General features: G+C 36.1%; 1 protein-coding gene and 1 non-coding gene across 5 annotated transcripts; both read right to left on the reverse strand.

Annotated features, from left to right (window-relative positions):
- Positions 1-1,118: 1,118 nt before the first annotated feature.
- LOC18438715 (E3 ubiquitin-protein ligase RGLG2) lies at positions 1,119-17,615 on the reverse strand. Of its 4 annotated transcripts, none has more exons than XM_011626809.3 (12): positions 17,562-17,615; positions 15,739-16,035; positions 6,746-6,830; positions 6,498-6,638; positions 6,287-6,400; positions 6,065-6,162; positions 4,324-4,403; positions 4,144-4,249; positions 2,763-2,890; positions 2,397-2,598; positions 1,903-1,959; positions 1,119-1,817 (listed from the first exon to the last, which is right to left on the reverse strand). In XM_011626809.3, the coding sequence occupies exons 2-12, from the start codon at positions 15,937-15,939 to the stop codon at positions 1,737-1,739; spliced, it is 1,293 nt and encodes a 430-aa protein (XP_011625111.1). In that variant the 5' UTR covers positions 15,940-16,035; positions 17,562-17,615; the 3' UTR covers positions 1,119-1,736. The 4 variants fall into 4 exon arrangements, with proteins under 4 accessions (XP_011625111.1, XP_011625112.1, XP_088727107.1 ...); XM_011626810.3 differs by lacking the exon at positions 17,562-17,615 and adding an exon at positions 16,968-17,082; XM_088870981.1 differs by lacking the exon at positions 17,562-17,615 and adding an exon at positions 16,892-17,082.
- Positions 8,352-8,437, reverse strand: LOC148781792 (small nucleolar RNA snoR118). The gene has a single exon (XR_016058680.1). It is a non-coding gene; the product is annotated as a small nucleolar RNA snoR118 (small nucleolar RNA).
- Positions 17,616-22,400: the final 4,785 nt, after the last annotated feature.

The raw sequence follows: 22,400 nt of genomic DNA on the forward strand, positions 1-22,400 counted from the left end.
ACATGATACATAATAATAATAAAATAAATAAATTTCAAGTTTTGAAAATAGTGCATCATGTAACACATTTTTTGGACTGTCAATTTTCAAGATTTTCAATTTTTCATAATTTTACTCAATCTACACCATTTTTTAAGCTTTAAATTTAAGAATTAAAAGTGAAAATATATTTTAAAGCTATTACAAATATTTCATTACAAAAACCACATTCTAAACACTATTTGAAAGTGCACTTACTTTGATCATTTAAAGCCTCGTCTCTATACAAACCGCACCTTTTATGCTTTGTACAAGGTTACCAACATTTTTATATGAAATCCAATAAATTGAAACACATCACAACATTCAAAAAATTTTCTTTTAAACTATATGCCCACACATCATCCTCAACCACTCGATGTTTTTTCCAAAAAAAGATTGTTAATGATTGTAACCACTTTATATCAAAAGTAAATAATCTCATTACATGCATTTTAAATTTTCAAACATAGTTTCTTCTGATCTTTCAAGAGTTCTTTGATTCATCCTGCTTATAACTTTTCAGCCTATCCTCCTACACCACTTTCAACATGATCATTAACTTCAAACCAAAGAACTTGATTTCTTTACTTGGTTTCGCTCTTTATCTTGCGACCAACTAGTTTTAGATTTTCTTGAATTTTGGCCAAACTCCAATTTTTAACCCATTCCACCATTTTTATAACCCAAATAGTGACCCCCCAGAAACTTAAATTGTATTTTCACTCTATTTCCTTCACCCCATTTTATTCAATTATCTCATATAGATTGAAATTTTATCCCCATGTTGTTTATTTTGTCACCTTCAGAATAAAATCTAAATCTACTATTTTCCAGCACAAAAAGCGTCATATCAGATTGGAGGTTGTCGTACACAACCCTAAGCCAAAAAAGTTTGATCATCATAATTGTGAAACCCAAATCCTAATACTCTTTTCATGATTGTCAAACAATTGTCTTAGATATATGGATATTTCAGAAACTGCTTGACCGGTTCAACAGCTGGCCTAACCAATTTCAACAGGGCCAACCCCATCATGGATTAAATGGCCAGTCGGGTCCAAACACCGAGTGGAGCAGAGATAACCCACCTGACTACATTTTATCTGTTATCAATTAGATTAAAAAATATATCCAATTGTATGAACATATCAACAACAAACACGCACAAGTTTCCATGGTTTAGCAAATGCTGATCCTAGAAAGAACAAAGTCGAAAGCCAAAAGTCCCATAATCACCCAAAAAAGAACTTCCAATGAAAAAAATATGTATACATAAATCAGAGTAAAAGCAAATGCAAAAAAACCAAAAGCATCCCCAAGTTTCCCAAAAATTGTTTTACCGATTCATCCCCAGGAAAATTAAGGGAAAAATAATTTACCCGAAGGCAAAGGGACACGAAAGAACCAATAGATGAAATGAAAGCAAAAGGGGTAAAGAAAAGAACACACGGGTACCATTCTCGATATAAACAACCCTGAGGTTATTATTTCATCCTGCTCCAGCTGATTGACACATTCCCTACCAGAGAAGCAAGAATTTCAGGTTGATGGTTCATCAGCAACCCACTCGCAACCCACTTGCATTGAATTCGTCTGCGATTTACATGATATGTTTAAACCACAGGTCAAGAAGATGAATGGAAAAGCCACATTGATATCTTTCCGAGTCTGCATCTTGCACAATGTGCTCATAGAGGAAATGAGTGGCCGGACCTCTAGTAGAGCTTTATTCTGGTATCTATGTGACTGCGGCAAATGGGACACAATTGAAGGTCTTGTCCACAATCACAGCAAGTCTGCAACGTATGCTTGTCACTTTTACCTGGCATTAATGAAGCAGGAAAAGAAACTAAACTTTCAAGTAAAGAGGCTTTAACTCACCTGATGACCACACCCAAAAGCCATGTTTTTGTTATTGGTGAGGCAAATGGGGCAAGACTGTTTCAAATAAGACAAAAATGAAGGTTATGAGGTATCAAGGGTAATGACAATGGTATCCTGACCAAGTCATAGATTGATAAGGAGAAGCCTCACAGACACCAATATTAGCCCATATCAATTTCCAGCCAATCAACTATTTTAGATTAAGAAAGTAAGTCAAGATATTTAAAAAAAAAAACAAGAGAGGAAACAAAAGTAGGAACTGCTCAGTCTAAGCATTTGCTGTGTGTGTGTGCATGTCAATAATGTAGGTGCTTTGGCCGCTTTGCTCATATTGTAGCTATAGTTCGCTTGCTTGGCCTATAGAATCTTTTCCGATATATATACTTCCAGCACTGCAATAATTAGGGACTTTTACAAATAGATAATTTGAACAGTCTCTCTCTCTCTCTCTCTCACATCCCTCCTCGCCCATCTATCATGATAATACATACCTGGTTATCCCAAGCAGCACTAGCAGGTGGAGCCGAGCTCATACTAGTGTCGTATCCATGATTGGATGATGTGCTTTGATGGAAACTAGTACTCTGTTGAAAACTAGCAGCCCGCGAGTTCTTCGAGGGTAAAGAAGCTCCACCATAATTGTCAATAGGGGGGGGGAGACAAACCCTTTCAGGAGCCCTCCCTCTTCGGCGACTGCTTGAGAATAAAGACATATTTGACAATTAACCCCAAGCTTCGATTTATTCAAAACAGTTCAAAAGAACAACAAAACAATGAATTGTTCCATATAAAAAACTCAATCAAATACGTGGACCTTTTCTTTTAAGTTACTGCATAATAGAACTGTGCAATCATACCCCAAGATATTGAGCTCTAATGTTGCTTTGTATTGTGAAGGAATTTCCATCAATGCTGCAAGCGCGAATTCTGTCTCCTTTCTCAATGACGGCACATTTTTTGACATAATTTCTGTGAAATTCACAAACTGCACATAGAGAGCAGAAAATTCATACTAGAACTAATTTTTACAAGGAAGATCACCCACCCAATGATTTTATATATATGGGTGCGGTTTGTATAGAGCCTAGGCTCTAAACAATCAAATTAGAGCCTACCTTCAAATAGTATCGAGAAATATGGCTTCAATACTGAAAATATTTGCGATAGCCTTAAAATATATTTTTATCTTTATTTATAAAGTTTAAAGCTTAAAAAATAGTGTAATCGACAGATCTATGAAAACTTGAAAATTGATGGTCCAAAAATGCTTTAGAAAATACACTATTTCCAAAACTTGAAATCCATTTTTTTCTCATGTCCATGCATCTTGAAGTTGAGATGATCAATTTGAAGATATTTTGGCATCAAAACAACCGCTTCTAGTGAAAGTTTTGAGGAAGGCTCAAATTTGATTGTTTAGAGCCTCGGCTCTATTTAAACTTTTCCCTATATATATATATATATATATATATATATAGGGAGACGACCATACGCGAATGGCCAAGATTGATAGTTTTTTAATTTTAAATTTTTTTTCTACAAATCCAAATCACTTGAAATTTAAGAAGTGTGTTATTAAAAAATAGGCGAATCTACAAAAAATATCAAAAAAAAAATTTACATAAAATAAATTGACCAAATGCCCTCGAAAAGTTTCGGGAGGTATTTTGGTCAAAAAAAATTTCATGAATTATTTTTTATATATTTTTATTAGGTACGCCTTGATGAGAAAAACACAGGCCTAAATTTTCAAATGATTTGAATTTATAGAAAAAAATTTAAAATTCAAACACTATTGGACATCCGTGAGCATCAGATCGGCCCAGATTCAATATGAGCCGTAGGCGTTTGCGTACTGCATCTTTTCCCTTATATATATATATATATATATATATATATATATAGAGAGAGAGAGAGAGAGAGAGAGAGAGAGAAAGAGAGAGAGAGAGAGAGGAATGATCCTATAGGACCCCCCCCCCCCCCACCCATGGGTGCAGGACCGCAAAGGATCAACATTAAATTTGGCAAGAATCTATAAAAAAGTCAAGTCCCACACCCATGTGATAACTTTTTCTAGAGATTCGTGCCAACTTTAATGATAATCCTTTGAGGTCCTATATACATGTGGGGGGAAGGGTCCTATAGCATCATTACTCATATATATATATATATATATATATATATATATATATGACAGCCAGCATATAAAGTGTAAGAACAATGATTCTCATTTCTAACCTGGAAATTATCAAAAGCCCGAGAGGGGATGTTATCATCAAATTGTCGCATCATGTCCCAAGGTCCATCACCAACTCCAACCAACACTATTGACAATGGATAGTCACTGCAAGAAATAACATTCAGCAATAAGTATGAAAACCGATAAACTTACCAGACAAAACATAGTGTTAAGCACACCTCGCTTTCACAATTGCATCAACTGTTTGCTGCTCCTGTGGGCTTAATTGGCCATGATCTGTGTTAACACTTCTTGTAACCTGGGATAGTTAAATGTTGGACATAAGGCAGTGACAGAAAACTATTGGATAATCATCCTTCTTACAGCCCTAGGCCTTTAATTTTAATGGAACACTCTTACTTAAGCAAGTAAGGAAGCTGGGCTAGGTATACAAACAATGATAAATTTTGGTATACCAAGCAGCAAACTAAGTATAATTCACCATGTCATATCAGTAAAATAGAAATAAAAAAATGATATAAAACACCCTGGTGCTGTTGTCACTACAGATAATTACATATTTATAACCTATTCATATAAAAACAAATTATCTTTTCAGACTTGTTTGTAGTTCCTTAACGTTTTGAGGCCATATGCATGATAGTTTGCCCCATTTGGCATGAATTCAGGTAAGACCAGATAAAATGGTTTTAATTGAAAATCACTGAAGCACTAACCCTGCCAAAGTAAAGTTGCATATTAGGCAGGAAGCATAAATCTGAACCATAGTTGTTGCAAAGGGGAGCAGTGCTAGAGTGATTTGGGAATCAAAACCTAGAGATCGCGATAGGATAGAGGATCCCTATAGTATGAAACTTCGTTTCTAGAATTCATATGTTAGGGATCTAGATCCAAACCCTTTGAGAATAGAGATGGCAACCTTTTGTGAATCACACTCCCAACAATTTGAGACCATGTAAAAAATTAACTAAGAATCCCTTTGTATTTGAATCAATGTAACTGAGCGGCCTTAGCCAAGGTTACCCTAGTAATGGCATTGATGCCCTCGACTGTCCAATAAACGTGCTTACTAGCACTGTAATCAAGGTCATCACCAGGTCCCTAGGTACTAGAATCGAGGTTAACTACAGTGCCTAGACATGCCATCCTTTTCCGTTGAATAAATAAAGTAAAATTATTTGATTAATAAATAATAAATTTATAAAAGTAAGAAATTGATTTTGGATTAGCCTATAAATAGAAATAGGAATGAGGTTTAACTCTAGATGCTTGCATTTGGATCATCGTCCAGTGCACCTAGGAAGCCTGGGATTTGATATTGTGAAATCTGAATCACAAATAACTCAGAATCAAGATTCCTAAGTAATGGAAGCGAGGAACCTAAATTAGAGAGAGAGAGACAGAGGGAGAGAGATTCCATGAAGATCCTTTGTTCCGAGTGCTGGAGCAAGATTCTGAACTAGAATTGCCACTGGGAGTGAACGATTCAGGTAGCTATGATATAAGCCAAGTATGGAATATTCCCATTCAGGTAAGGCTCCATGATTCTCAAGGAATCATCGTCACTAAATACAAATGAAATGAGTCCTTCATTGGGTTGGGCCTCTGTAGTGATTAGGGTATAGGGCTAGAGATTAATGAATGCTAGCTAAACTAACAACAGAACACTATCATCACAATACATGAAATATTAAATATGCAAAAATTAAACATGATGAAAAAAGGGATTAGAGTTTGTCGCCGACAGCGTAATGAATCCCAATTAAAGAAACAACAGAACACGTTCATCAGAATATGTGAAATATTAAGTGTGTAATAATTAACATGATGAATAAAAGGACTTCCACTACACGTATCAATATATAACCCATTCATACAATTGATTTTTGTTTCATTTTTATGAGCTTCATAAATCGGAGTTATTCAGTCAAGAAATGTAATTTTTAAAATTGTTCTTGCCTGTCCATCAGCAATTATCAACAGAACATGGTACTGACCACCACTGCTCTCTACAATGCTTATCGCTGCTTCAATAATTGGGGCAAAAGAAGTTGGCCCTGCAACACAAAGTGAACAAAAAAAAGATAAGTTCACATAAAGTCAAAGACAGATGAAAGCAGCAGCACAAGCAGTGAACTGCTTCAAGACAGATGAAAGCAGCAGCATAGGCAGTGAAACAACCAGCAAGCTTGAGGTATGGAACTATCTCCCTGTACCGACTAAGTGCTTCCTCAAAACCACAACAAAGCTTCTCATCAGGATAGAAACTGAAGACTTCTTGATCATGTGTTGACGCTATCATAAGACGAAACAATCATACATCAGTACCATAACTTCATCTCACAACCACATTTACCTACTAACAACATGATCTCTTCAAAGGGAGCCTAACCATCTCCAAACCCAAAACAGGGAATCAAGTTATCCTCGTCAAAGGCAGACAAAGTTCGTCCAATAATAGAAATTGCTTGCTCGTAAGGGTTGGAAGTATCCCCAATATGATGTAAGCACCGGCCATTAAATGATCTTCTACCTGATTCCAATCACATAAAGCCATTGTTTTTCTCATCATACATGGAGTTATGACTTTCATACCTCATACATGGACAATACCATTACACAAAAAAGATGTCACCAAACCTGTCCACTCATTGCTTTTTGTAAAATCGATACCGACAATAAGATTCGAAGACTCAAGCCCAGCTTGTGCAAGAGCCTCAGTAACCTGCCCCAAAAAAAAAAGCAAATGAAAATTAACATATGATTTCACTGGTCTAATTACAAATACTACCAGAAATCTAAAAGAATTGGAGATTAAGAATGTATGATAATTGATAAGCTAAGCTGCTCACAAAATAGTGCAAGATTTCACATGCTAATTATTTTGATGAAGTAGCTTTGTACTAGTATGGGTAAAACCCTGTCATAGACACAGGATATTACAAAATTGTTAGTGGTCACAATAATGTTAGAGAGGTTTCTACAAAACTTCGGAGCTGCTGGAGAACTACTTAGGAAGAGGGTCTCCAGATAATGAGGTGCAAATCTTGTGGGACCATCTTGGCAAGGGAGTGCGCAACAGTGTCAGCCTCCCTCCAAGCATCCTAGAGAAAACATTCAGGACTATGCAGAGTTGGGATATTTCATCAAAAATAGGTTCTTAGTCAGGCTAGAAGTTTGACCCAATTGATGATGTTTCAGCTGTCTCCCCTTACCAGTATAACTAACCCTAATTTCAATCGCACAGCTTTAGGCCAGTTATGTTTCCTGAAAATGTCACCCCTTCCAAACCAATCTTGCCAAGGGAGCTTCCATGGAAATTCCAACTTGATCATATTTGCCTCCAGCAGGATCCAGTGAGAAGGCCTTGTCAATAGAGGCGGCTTGACTAAATGATGTCTTTCCAGTCTCAGTCAAGACTCGGCAGGGTGGGCAGAGTGTTTCTGGCAAACATGGGTGTTTGAGCATGGTGACCCAACTCTGCTCGAAGAGGCTTAGGGCCCATGCCCAGATTTCAGAAGTGAAACAACGTTGGAGGAATAGGTGGTCGATGTTTTCTTCCTCTTTACACATTTGGCATCAATTAGGTAGGGGGGTATGTCTCCTTTGCATTCACCATTTAAGTAACATACATAAATATATTTGGTCAGATTTTTACTAACATGCACGACATGACCCAAAGGAAAACCCCTACTAATTAAATCCAATTCATTAATAGTTACAAGGATTATCTAATATGCGTTGTCCTGACAAAATATCCTGCCTACAAATCTCATATGACTAACTGCTACAAGACTGTATTCATATGTAAAATCCAATAATTCATTTTAAAGATTTCTCCTTTCAAAGTATGCCACCATTTAAGGCAAAAAACATTGCAAGATATTCTAAACTGGCACTACAGCCAAATCACAAGCCGAATTTCAAAGACACCAATGTGCATGCCAATTTATTTGATCAGCTAAGCCTTTTGATTCCACTAACAAAATTACTCCACATTTCATACTAATCTAGTAGGACTCAGAATGTTTCAGATCGGGTCTGGATCCACCCAGTTCTGGATCCGGATCCGATGGATCCTAAACATGAGGATCCAGATCCAAATCCAAGTCCAAAACTATGTATAGGATCAAAATCCAAATCAATTCCAGTTTTGGTGAAAATTCAAACCCCTCCTATTTGAGTTAATTTCAGTTTTGGTGTTGCTGTTTTATAGCAGCTCTTGGTGGTTGTTGATTGCCTGCTATGGTCAAATAATGCTTTCTAGGCAAACGCATTTATAACAATTTGCAAGCGAAAATGGCTCAGAGTCCAATGCATCTCATCATTCATTAAAAAAATCAAAATTCCTAGGGCCAAAAATAAGGGAACAAAAGCCTAAACCAAAGGAAATAGATGATTATTAAGAAATATTAATAAGAGAGAGAGAGAGAGAGAGAGAGAGAGAGAGAGAGAGAGAGAGAGGGATAGAAGGGAGATGGGGTATTTGTTTATAAGAGCAGGCAGCGTTGGGTTGCAGGCTGATAGGAATTGAAGAGCCCAAGAAGCTACTAACAAATTGCATGGAGAGAGGGAGAGAGAGATGTGTTGAAATGGGTGGGAGACTTGGGTAGCACGCTGAAGGGAAGGCAGAGAGATGAGGGCCCAAGAAGAACAGCAGCGTATGTCATTTCGAGCTAGGGTTTCCACAGTGATGTATAGATGGAGAAATTTGGTATTTGGTATATTGAGAGAGAAATTTGGTATATGGAGTCTGCCACCAAGGGAGTCTTGATCCCACATTGGTGGAACCTCAATTCAATTCGCTATGAACCCTCAAATATAATGCTAAGGAATATGGATCCCATGTAACTCAGGATCCCAATCTCTAAGCGGAAGGATCAAATCCTGAAGTTTAAAAATTGCACAAGGAGATCCCCCCTCCCTGGAGCACAGGAGGGAACTTCTGGAGCTGGATCGGTCCCTATGGATCCCATGTAACTTAGGATCTCAATCTCTGTGGAAGGATCAAACCCCGAAGTTTAAAAATTGCAAAAGGAGATCCCCACTCCTTGGAGCACAGAAGGGAAATTTTGGAGCGGGATCAGCCCTTGACTGTGATCCCTATAACAGTGCTTACAAGCTATAAATACAAGAATGCCCAAAAGCAAGCATATCGACTGCTCATGCGGTAAACATTAAGTTAAATTCCGATGCATAAAGGTCAACCAACACCGGAAGTGCCTTTAGGCGCATGCCCAAGTCTAGGGGGCCCTCTCTGGTCGGCCCCTTTTTTTGTAATTTGCATAGCCCCTATGGCCTTTAATAGAGCAGAATGGAGAACCAAGATTCATGCAGCCAACCCCAATGGGAAAAAGCTAAAATGATGATGATGAAGTGGCCCCTAAGGGCATTTTGGGTAGTTTTTGACCCATGAAATTTTTATAAAAGAACATTAGGGGTATTCTAACCCCCCAAGTGAGAAAAACTCGAATCTAAACCCCGAAATTGATTGATTTTGATATTTTGTTGAATCGAAAAAAGAATTTGAGGTTTGAGGAAGCATCTAAAATCTTAACCTTCATTGTTGGATTTTTTTAAGGGTGCTAAGGAAGGCATTTGAAGGACTTCAGAACATTTGGGCTAGTTGTGATTGTGTTCATGCGTTTGTATGGAGTATGCCATACTCAATTTAGATTGAATAGTTGGGGGTCAATACAAAATGAACTTGTCTATGTTTTTTGACTTTTTTCACTAAATTTTCAAAGATTTGAAGTTTTGAACGTGTTTCAACCAAAATACAAAATTAACAAAAATGTTTGCATATATGTGCTTTTGAACAGCACATTATGCATTTTTCACCTCAAGGGGCCTGAGGTTCTAGGTGCCTGCCTAGCACCTGGGCGCTAGACACCAGGCCGGCCGCCTAGGGGCCACCTAGCTTTTTTTGAAACATTGTTTTGACACGAACATCAGATTGCAGCAATAATCTAACCTCACCACTTTTGTGGTTGTAGATAATAGCTCCCTTACTTTTGTACTCATTGAACTGAAAGTCCAAAAATGTTTTGAAGTCAGGTACTAATGACACTTTCTATATTAATCTTCTATATAGAAACATCGTAGTTTCTCCCAATATCGAATATGTTAGGTGGGTACTGGGTATAGCACAGAATTTAACAAACATTTATGTACAGAAAAAAAATACTTCACAATCTCTTTCTAATTCATGGCATTATCTGTTCTTTTGCTGCACATGCGCCTATCAATGGCATCATGTCACCCACCACACATGGACATGTATCATTTGTATTTTAAAGCTTTTCTACCCTTCTCAATATTTCTTAGACCTCGACTATTTATACAATGATACGTGTCACCAATCTCATAAACAGATGGAGATTTCACTCTGAGACAAAATCCATGCAAAAGTGTAGCATTATGGACACATACTGATTACTATTCACCACTTTGGAAGAGATATCATTGTTATAGAACCATCAGCTATGGCTTCGCAACAAATTTTCTTTCATATGATTTATCCACTCTTTCTTTCTTTATTCCTTCCTCTTCTTTTTTTTTGAGGGGAATATGCAAGCATTCTGGCAGGCAACTTGCATTTGGGAAACGTGCCTCCTTCAAAATCTATTTCAGAGATATGGTAGGATGCTCATTTTCCATATAAATCCTCTCGTCTTTTTCCTTTTGTATCTCCATCCATAGTCACCATGTTTCCTGGTAGCTCCCCAAGTGATTTCCAGACATTTCACTTGATATGTGCATGCACTTTCTTTTTATGCAACATATTATCGAGGTCATACACTGGACCAGTAGATATTTGTGATTCTGCAGTGGCACAAACCTTGGGTCTACTTACAGATCTCAAGGCAATCTCCCTTCAAATCTCAAGACCATTTATAGAGGGAAAAGAATTACCAAAATGTGATAAAGATGGGCAGGGTTGGAAACCGATTCCCATGGAGGGTTAGCATTGTGATTAGATATTGCTTCCAGCAAAGGACACAAAACATCTCCCTATCTACATATTCTCAGGGATGCCAGAAACAAAACTGGATTTATTGGCCAAAAAAGAAGTAACAAGGAGTACAGCATTGCCAAATTATTAGAAGAAAGCTTTTGTAGTGAGGATCTGCAATCAACTAATTTTTCTGCCCTTTTGGGTGTCCTCCTTTCTCCCTGCTCATTTATACATCTCAGTATTTTTGTTCTTGGTAACTAATTCTCACTCCTCAGATTTGTAAATCATGTATATGTGTTCCTTCTGATTTGTTCTCCAAATGAGACATTTTCTCTTACATATAGAGCCAAAATTCTTGCTTCTTTATTCAATTTTTTAAACTCCAAGGAAACAAAGAACCTCTGACTTTTCTATTCTAAAAGAAATTAAGAAAGAAAATTCAATCTATAGAACAAAACATGATAGGGATTCAGTATTTCAGTTACTCTTCCTCTCGGTAGAGAAACAAGGGGATGATTTCAAGAGAGTAGTAAGTCTAATGGAATTTCAGATAAGCATAAATCTGGAACTGTGGGCAGGTCCAAACCAAAATTTTTTGCGCTCTATATATCTACACCAAAATTTTGCACCATATACACACCAATTTGGTTTTATGCCAAGGTAAACAACTAAGGCTATTTTTCAACTTAGACAACTGATTGAGAAGTTTAAGGCGAGCAGTAAAGACCTCCACCTGGCCTTTATTGATCTAGAGAAAGCTTATGATAGAGTACTTCGAGATTTGATTTGGCGGATATTGGAAAAGAAAGGAGTCTCCAGACACTACATCAACTTGGGAGAGATATGTACGATGGAGCACTAACTAGTGGAGAGACGAGTGAGTCTTCAGTGACAATAGATCTACATCAAGGATCAGCATTGAGCCCGTACCTCTTTGTCTTAACTATGGACGACTTAACTAGGCACCTACAGGATGAGGTACCGTGGTGAATGTTATTCGCAGATGACATAGTTTTAATCGATGAGACCTGAAACGGCATCAACACAAAGTTAGAACTTTAAATGGATGCCCTAGAATCCAAAGGTTTTAAAATTAGCCGGACTAAGACAGAATAAATGGAATGCAAGTTTAGCACTAATAGAAGTAGAGACGAGGAAGTACAAAAAAGACCGCACCTTCGATATCTTGGGTCGATAATCCAAGAAATTGAGAGATTGACGAAGATGTTGCATACAAAATTAGAGTTGGGTGGACGAAGTGAAGATGTGCAGCTGGAATTTATGTGATCGTCGTATACCAATGAAGCTGAAAGGCAAGTTCTATAAGACAGCGGTAAGACCAGCTTTGCTCTATGGGACGGAATGTTGGGCGGACAAAAAATAATATACATATAACATGAGTGTAGTAGAGATGAGGATGTTGAGATGGATGAGTGGTAAGACAATGAGGGATGGAATTCGCAACGAATCCATTCGGGAGAATTTAAGTGTGGCACCAATAGATGATAAGATGAGAGAGAGTAGTACATTAGCCGGACGAAGACAAAGTATATGGAATGCAAGTTTAGTAATAATAGAAGTAGAGACGAGGATGTAGTTAAGAATGACAACCAGGAAGTACAAAAAAGACTGCACCTTCAATATCTTGTGTCGATAATCCAGGAAAATGGAGAGATTGACGAAGAAGTTGTACACATAATTAGAGTTGGGTGGATGAAGTGGAGATGTGCAACTGGAATTTTATGTGATCGTCGTATACCAATGAAGTTGAAGGGCAAGTTCTATAGGACAACGGTGAGACCAACTTTGCTCCATGGGGCTGAATGTTGGGTGGACAAAAAACAATATACCTATAAAATGAGTGTAGCGAAGATGAAGATGTTGAGATGGATGAGTGGCAAGACACGAAGGGATAGAATTCCAAATGAATCCATTCGAGAGAATTTAGGTGTGGCACCAATAGATGAAAAGATGAGAGAGAGTGGACTTAAGCGGGCTGGCCATGTGTGGCACCAACCAAGTATAGCACCTATTAGAAGGTGCGAGTTAGTTCTAGTGGAAGGACTAACAAGGACAAGGAGTAGGCCCAAAAGGACGTGGTTGGAAGTAGTCCGAAACGATATGAGGACTTATGGCCTCATTGAGGGTATGGCCTTTAATAAAGTAGAATGGCGGACCATGATTCGTGTAGCCGACCCTCATTAATTGAGAAAAGGCCATGATGATGATGACACGAGTATGAAAAAGAGCAAGAGATCATAAGAAGACTGTTACACCAAGGGCAAACATTACTGTAGTGCAAGTAGCTATTATCGTTGAACCAAATTAAAAGTGATCTCCTTTACAAATAAATGTGAGAAAGCACACTTGATGATGAGTTACAAATGGGGCTCTATGTATGACAAGCTCTAAGACATTGTCATGCCCATGCCCCAAATTATTTTTTGCGGAGTCACAGTCTCAAACAAGCACTGAGAATTTGTCCATAGGGATTTCAAAAAGAACTTATTCCCCAAAACTTTACAAGTAGCTTCAGGATGTTTAATAAGTTTGGAATTATTTTCATGGTCGTGCATGTCATCAACCAACACAACAATAGTTCTTGCGTACTTTGACCATATTTTCATCCTAGTCAATCACTCCAGTATGATACTTCTAATGAAGTCTTGTTGCATTTGCAATTAAAAGGAGGTAAGAGTTCCTACCTTGGAGGTGGCTTGTTCTGTAGAGAAAATATTGGAGGTGGCATGTTCTGGTAGGGAAGATATTATCATCACAATACAAGAGCATACATGTCACTTGGTATGCATGCACAGTTCAGAAATTGCAAGATAGAGAAACCGACCACCCTACTCCAAACAAACGAGAAGTACTCATTATACAACGATAATTATGTTGTTGTTTGATCGACATAAAGCTAGTTGGGAGTTTCATATATTTTACTATCAGACCTGATATTGCCCAAGTTCATATATTTTACTATCAGACCTGATATTGCCCAAGTATGGTCAATTCATGTCAAATCTAAGCACCATTGACAATTTTATTCAAAATATTTGATAATCACCATTAAAGGACTTTTGTAGCCAATGTCACCATTATCTCAACTTGAGCATGAAAAATAGGCAGGGCATGTGAATAACAAAAAAGCAATATCAAAAAACCTAAAGCTTGTTGCCTCTTTAGTCATGGAAGACAGCAAGTGAAAGAAAAAGATGTTGTTTCACGATCCTCCCATGTATGCTTGGAACACCAGTGTCAAGCCAACAGCTTCAAACCGTATGTTTCATGAGAAAATAGAACACATAAATGGGAATTCACAAGATTTTTAAGAGAAGCGCATATCAATTGTTGCGTCCCTCTCTATTCTCAAAAAAAAAATTGTTGTGTTCACATAGAGCATAACAAGGGTTATCTCCCTTACAAAATTAACTTGAAAATCTATACACCAAAGGATCATCATAGAGAGATAGTTCATTCTAGTTTCCACATGGTCACCAGAAGTTCTCTTTTTCTCATGGTCAGCTACTCATTAAAGCATAAGTGGAAGTGTACTATAACATATCCACAACAGTGTTTCAAAAAGTGTTGGGCGGCGATTAGGCGGCTGGGAGGGCCAAGCCACCCAACGTCTAGGCACGGCCCAGTAGAACGAAAATTTAAACTGCCTAAAATAGGTTCTATTGGGGGGAACCTGCAAAATAGGCCCAGTCTTTGGATGCCCGAAAACTAGTTTTTTGAGGTTTTCCTCTCTAAAATAGGTGATGTTTAGGTTCCAAATGAACCTAAAACCCACCCTTATCCCTTTTTTTTTATTAAAAATGGCCCTCAACGAGAAGGGCACAGGCCCTGGGCGGCCGCCCAATGCTGGACGCTGGGCACATGCTTAGACGGGTTCCCTAGCGCCTAAGCGGCCGCCCAAGGGCAGGTCGCCTCGCCCAGGCCCTCTAGACTGCCTAGGTGCTGGGCTATCCGCCTTTTAGAAGTCCAACCAAAAAAAAAAACCCTGCTGGGCTGCTAGCTGAAAAAAAAAGAAGTTCAACCAAAAAAGAAAACCCTGATGTCACACAAATGGAATATACCATGTTAGGCACTTAAAAAAAATATCAAGAAACAGAAATTAAACTTTTGTATGGAAGGGGTACTCCAAAATTTAAGGTCAACTCCTTAAGATAAGATTTATTCCTTCTCAGATGCAACGAATCAATCCATTCAACTGGAATAATCCATGCATGTGAGCTTCATGAGCCAGCCAACTAACGGAAATCCTAAATCAGTAAGGCAAATTTATTTTCTTTTTACACCGCAAGACAAGATGCAGCTGCCTCTCATAGTTACCTTATAAAAAATATGGTACCCTATGAAAACCTTTTAGCCATGATTATGTCACTATAATGATGAAATTTTCAGATCAAACTGTTCTCTCCAATTCTGAACATAAAATTAAATTTTCAATCCTCAAACTAAACAATAAATTAATCATATATCATTCAAACAGGAAATTGCATCATGCTTATAAGTTAGATGCTTTGGCCTTTGAGCACGTCAAGAGAACACCAGGAGCATATGATAAAATGCATAATAGAAAAAGCGATTGACATATTTAACAACCTAAATGCTGCAATATGAAAGACAATAAGATCTCTGAAAACCAAAAAGAAAATATGCATCTTACTTGTTCAAGGGAGCTGTAGTTGTCAGCTATCCGAGAATACCTCCTTTCCAATTTACGTCTTGGATCTGGCTGGCCGTAGTTTACAGAAGGGGGTGCTTGTTGAGATGTGTAGGAGGGTGCAGGGTAGTTCAATGAAGAAGTACTACAACCATATGATGGGGTCTGCTTCCACCTTGTCTCTTTAGAACTTTTACCACCCATACTTCAATCCAAATACTTAGATACTTAGTAGGCTTGGTAGTCACTCTAAGCACCAAATGACTTGTGCAAACTTCAACTAATAACTAAAGAAACAACCTAAAATCAAAAGCGAAACACTCTCAGTTGGTCAATTATAAAGGTGGTGAACATACAGAATGATGAGAAGCTATTCTATCAAAGTTGATTATATGAAATGAAGTCTCCAGTCATCCAAACCCTATGCATATTTACCAACCAATTTTTGAAAAGTTAGAACTCGATACATGTGGGAATCAATCTCAAAGAATATTTGTCAACAAAGGCTTCAACAACGAGCAAAAACCAAACCCATAAAATAATGAAAAACATAGTTTCCTCTTTTCTTTCATAGTCGTATAGACACAAAAATTTTGTCACTAATTAAACAAGGGAGACAATAATAAAAAGATTAGTCCACAAAGATTAGGGAAAGCTTCAAGGGAAAACCATAAGGCCGCTGAATATTCATTTGATGCAGATGTTTTCTTCAGTTTTTCTTTCTTTTTTTTTTTATGATAGAAAAAATAGGAAGGCAGGTAACATCAAGATGCTCAAGGCACTAAGAACATCACATCATAGAGACAGGGACATCAAAGCAGACCTTCTCCAACATGCATGACAATAACATCACAAATAATGAAAAGAGAGAGAGACAGCGAGAGAGAGAACTTAATCAATTGAATGCACAGGAAGTTATAATAAGCTGAAGAAAAGGGGAACAAATCTTCAAGTTCCAATTGAATTGGCTTACCCAACAAATCCGGGGAATAGCTTAGAGAAAAATCAACTTCAAAATTTTGGATGAAACACAAGGTACAGAATTTATAAAAGGCTTCTAAGCTCATAACCTAGGAAACAAGAAATCATGTGGCAGAAACTACACCGAAAAAAAAAAAGAACGAAGTTTATGCAATTGACTAAGCAAATATCCTACCACATAAGAAAACCCAATTGCCATCTCAAAAATAAACAAACCAAAGGTAACGCGCAAAGAAAATTCACATTCTGACCTAGAGTAGATCTGAGAGGTTTCAGACTCAGAGGGCGGTTGTTAAAACACCGACCTGTCACTGCTCCTTCACGAGAAAGAGAAGCACTTTTTTATCAAACCCTAAAACCATGGCGCCTGTTCCCTTTTTAAAGCATAAACAAAACTGTTTCCAGATGGCTATGAAAATGGGAAAACACGCAATTGTTGCCACCTTATCACGCAAACCAGTAAAATCCAAACCCCAAATGAGAGAAAGTGTTATTTCAGGTAACGGCTAACCTAAAGGTCAAACCCCAAAGCTTTCATCAAAAGACTTCGTCGAAGTCTATATTTTTTAACAAAATACGAGCAAATCAAACTCGAGAACATACCAACTTCGAGTTTAAAACCTTTTGTTAGTCAGAGAATAGCGGCGGCAAGGAGAGAGAATTACAGTTAAAACACCACATTACAAAAATTAAGAAAGAGAGAGGTAAAGAAAATTAATTAAAAAAAGGGTATTTGTGTCTAAATCTTGGAATCTATGTATTTATTGACTGGTAGCACATGGAAGCTGTGTAGATAGAGAGGGGGAGGCATGGATAGGTGGCGTGAGTCTTCTTCCTGCGCTTACCTTTCGATGATGAGAGAGAAGAGAAGGAACCCCACGTTTTTACGGCGATGAGTCGTCTTTCACATCATGCTTCACTGAATCTAGTGAAAAGAAGAGACGGATAAGAGAGAAAGTTGCAGGAAAGGGATGGGAAACTGCGTGGAATGGCTGCCATTAATGGCGGACAAATACGCGTTAAACCTCCTCTCTCTACTTTCTCTCTCCTCTCACACTGCTTTCTTTTATTTTTACCGGGAAAATTTCGTATACAACCCTAATTCTAATTATTTCGTCATCGTATATACTCTTTTCAGTTATTTTCTAAAAACACTTTTATAGATTTTATCGTACCTCTTTATTTTTATTTTTTATGGGTTCATCATAAAAATTAATTTCAACAAATTTTTTTATATCATTCTAAATTTTTTTCATAAAAAATTTGTTGAAATTAATTTTTATTATAAAAAATAAAAAAAATAAAAATAAAAGATAAGAGATATGGTAAGATCTTAAAAAAAAATTTATACGGCTTGAAAAAAAAAAAAAACAAACAGAGTACCTACCATAAAATAATACAAAAAATTAAAGTTCTATAAGTCCCTACTTTCTCTCTCCTCTCTCTCTCTCAAACGTTTAACGGTCATGGGCAACTGAAGAACCTCGTCGAAGTTTCGGTGTTGATTACCTTTGTTTCTCGATTAGCCAGAAATAATTTATAGCCTAATTATCTCCAAAACCCTAATTAAAGACATACAAGTCCATGCATTTTGAACATTCTATTATGGTTTAGGTAAAGTAGACCGTCAGTCAACCCGTCGATGATGGTCGATGGATGGTAAGATGTACATGATGTAGCGCTTAAATAAACATGGGGATGCACATTCCTTTACTTTATTAGATATGGGTGTGGTTTCTATAAAGTTGCAACCTTAAATAAACCTATTAAGGCCCACTTTCAAATTTTACCATATTTTTTACATAAAATATTCTTAAGAGTATCTAGAAATATATTTTTATATCTAATTATAAAATTTTAAATTTTAAAATGATTAAAATTAAATAGATCTATAAGCATATGAAAATCTTGAAAATGGACGGTTTAGATAATGTGTTGCAGGATGCATGTTTTTTTAGAGTTCAAAATCTTTTTTTTTTTCACATTCATATATCTCGATGTTGTGATGATTAATTAAAAGGTTTTTCAACATTAAAACAACATTTTTTGATGGATTTTTTAGGTTAATTCTTGCATTTTAAAGTTGCTACCCTATATGCACTTTTTCTATTAGATATCCATCAAATGACGTTATTAATTATCCACTTGTGTCAAACACTCATAAACCCACATGATTCTATTGTGAGGTCTAAACGAGTCGGGTGGGGTCCCTGATACGACCCAGGTTCGGCCAGATCTCCTAACTGTTTCTAAAACAAAGATCAAGTAAGATAGTAACTATCCATAGGAAATTAACGTCCTAAACAGAAAACCAACTCTTGCAAAGAATAAGACGGACCTTTAAAAAAAACTATGGACTTACCCTTCAAAAATAAAAATAAAATAAAAATTAAAATCTTGTAGCAACTCTATCTTCATCTACATCACTATTGAAGATGCACTTAAGTTTCTTGACCTATATTAAGATGCACTTAAGTTCCTTCACCTATATATTAAGTTAACAGTGTACATAGCCAACTCAGCTAAGTCTACTTTCCCTCATCTTATTACTTAATACAGAGAAGTTATACTTAAGTTCTTTCATATATTCATTCTAAATTCTATCATTTCTTATCTTGTCACTCTTCCATCTCAACGTCTTCATATCAACTATACTCATCTTATTGAAATATTGTTTCTTGAGCACATTAAAATTCAATAAGAATTTTAATTTTAAAAATAAAATATCAAATAATAATAATAATAATAATAATAATAATAATAATAATAATAATAATAATAATAATAATAATAATAATAATAATAAATAAAATAGGTGAGGAGTTAGGTAATTTGGGTGTAGGGAATTCACCCATTCCTGATTTGGATTAGTGATTTTGTATCTTAGGATCTAAACCTATTTTAAATCATTGCAGTTATATATTTTTAAATTATATTCATAAATTTGTTTCTCAAAAGAACATGTATATTGTGAAAGAAAAAAATGATGATGGAAACACAGAATTCCAATTGCACCACTTTTGAGCCTTATAATTCCTTTTTTTTTAACCAAATTAATGATTGGAGTGGTCAGCATTATTGACATGCTAACGTTTGGGTCCATTTTCTAAGAGGGATCTTGGAAGGCGGACCCACAAAAATAGGGTGTGCGCACTTGACCCACCGAAATCCTATCCCTTTGTTTCGGACAGTGTTTCACGTGAAGCCGTCGCACAATATCAATATGTGCAATTACATTCCCATCGATCCATCAATATGAATAGGACCCGGTTTCTATACGGCCAAACCCGCATATGTAGAAATGCGGGCTTTTTAATAATAAATAAATAAATTTTAAAAATTAAAATTAATAATTCTAATAAAAAATCATTTTGAACCGTTAGTTTTCAAAGTTTTTAGATGGAACACCTACTTGTAGCCATCTTTAAAATGGATGCTTTAAAACAATTTTCCCTATAAATAGGATCCAATTTTTGTAAGGTTGCAACCTTAAATAATCCAATCAAAGTGCACCTCCAAATTTTATTATAACATGTAATTTTGATGTAAAACATTATTAGGAATATTTGAAAATCTATTTTGATATTTAATTATAAAATTTTAAACTCCAAAATTAAAATCAAGTAGATTTATAAACATATAAAAATATTGAAAATTGAAATCTTTTTTTCATATTCATACATCTCAATGTCAAGATGATCAATTAGAGGGTTTTTCAACATTAAAACAAACATTAACGATGGATTTTTGAGGTGCTTTTTAATTCTACATTTTAAGGTTGCAACCTTATATAAAATTTTTCTATATAAATATTGGTCAATATTACTAAATGCACCCCTAGTGTTTCAAGGATAAGTTTCAATATAAAAAAGTTTTATTTTGAGCATCGTGAAATCGTGAGATAAAGAATGAGTGTGGGAGAGAGAAGAGATTTATAAATAAGACTTTAATATGTAATAGACAGTACATCCATGTGCAACACATATTTGCATAAATAATTACTTAAACTCTATCAGTGAGAGCTTCAATGGCATATTCAAGAGTTTGATTATATATATCTTAGACCAACTACCATAATATTAACAATATAGACCATGCGGTTTTCTGATAATCTATATTGTAATTAAGATGGAGAAAAACTCATATATTTGATCAGAACACCAAAAATATACAAATATATAAGGCAAAGATAAAAACATGCATTAAAAAGCAATACAAAATCATAAGAAATCCTAAAAATGAAGAACACAATTAGCACCAAAGAACTTACAATAAATTTAGTGTATTAAATAGCCTAGAAAATACAAAAATAAAAAAATAAATACCAAAAAAATCAAATAAGTCGATAGTGTACTATAGAAGCTTGGAGATTGGTGCTCATATTTTAAGCACCTTTAACAAAGAACACCAATTGAGGGCGATACATGGAGAATGAGAGACATGCGGAAAGAAGTTGATATAGTTAAAATTTTAAACTAAAGAAAAAACTATACTATACCTTGATCGATCTAACTAAGCAGAAGTTTACTTTTATGGTGCATCCATGGGTATGTGGTCATGGTCAACGTATGTGATATGGTGTTTGGTAAAGGAATTGAGGAATTGAGAGGAGGTACTGAGAAAAGCAATGAGAGATAAAAGGGTTTGAAGAAGGTAGTGGGGTGTAGTTGGGGAGAAAGTTGAGAAGAGAGATGAGGGAGGGTTGAATATGGCATTTCCTTGTTTCGTAGAACCTTCTATATAATGAATTAAGGTTAGGATTAATAGAGATATATAGTAGTTTAAAGAAATATTAAGGGCCTATCAAGGGAGAGAAATAAAAAATAAATATTTTTCAGGGGAAGAGAGAGAGAGGTAGTGGAGAAGAGAAAGCGAGAGAGAAATATAAGAGAGAGAAACCGGGTTTATATGTCTATCAACTTTGAAATCCCCATATCATCTTTCTCAATTTTAGAAGATACTTTCTCAAGATTTCATAATGTTTAAAACAGAAATAGAAAATATTTCTCTCTTTTTTTGGGGAGATCAGTGAGGAATACAAACTCTTGTCACTTTTTAAAACATGCCCCATCTCTCTCTCTTCATACCTCCTCTTTTGGTCTTTCCCTATCCACGCACTCGCTTTGGTTTCTACCCTCTTCTCTCTACAAAAAAACTACCATACCATCTCTCCTTAAATCTCTTTCCATCTATCTCATCTCCTTAGCTACTTTCTAAAAAGATGATTATTGATTCTCTCTTTCTCTCTCTAATTAGGATATAAAAGTCCGTACTCTCTCCTTCTCTATCTTCTCTTAAAGATGGAAGTATCCTACAATCTTTATAGAATGGGTGCAGTTAGTATACGGATGTATTCATAGCTGTAGAGGTAGGGTGCACCTTCAAATTTTATCATGGTATACAATTTTGATGTAAAATATTTTTAGGATTATCTCAAGAGTAATAATCCTATAAGACCCTCCCTCACCCATGTGTGTAGAACCCTAAAGGATCACCATTAAAGTTGGTACAGATCTCTAAAAAAGTTATCACATAGGTGTGAGACTTGACTTTTTTATAGATCCGTGCCAAATTTAATGGTGATCCTTTGGGGTCCTATATACATGTATGGGGAGGGTTCCATAGGATTATTTCTCTTATCTCAAAATCTATTTTTATATCTAATTATAAATATTTAAATTTAA

This window comes from Amborella trichopoda, chromosome 6, assembly GCF_054954075.1.
Source record: "Amborella trichopoda isolate Santa Cruz 75 chromosome 6, AtrichopodaSantaCruz75HAP2 v2.0, whole genome shotgun sequence".
Classification (NCBI taxonomy): domain Eukaryota; kingdom Viridiplantae; phylum Streptophyta; class Magnoliopsida; order Amborellales; family Amborellaceae; genus Amborella; species Amborella trichopoda.

Bases quoted from the DNA above. Each gene is read 5' to 3' on its own strand.
- LOC18438715 (XM_011626809.3), bottom strand. From the start codon at position 15,939: ATGGGTGGTAAAAGTTCTAAAGAGACAAGGTGGAAGCAGACCCCATCA. The intron at 4,250-4,323 runs GTGTGCTTAACA...TATTTCTTGCAG, and splicing joins GATGCAATTGTGAAAGCGAG to TGACTATCCATTGTCAATAG. The intron at 1,960-2,396 runs GTATGTATTATC...TATTTGAAACAG, and splicing joins GTGCTGCTTGGGATAACCAG to TCTTGCCCCATTTGCCTCAC.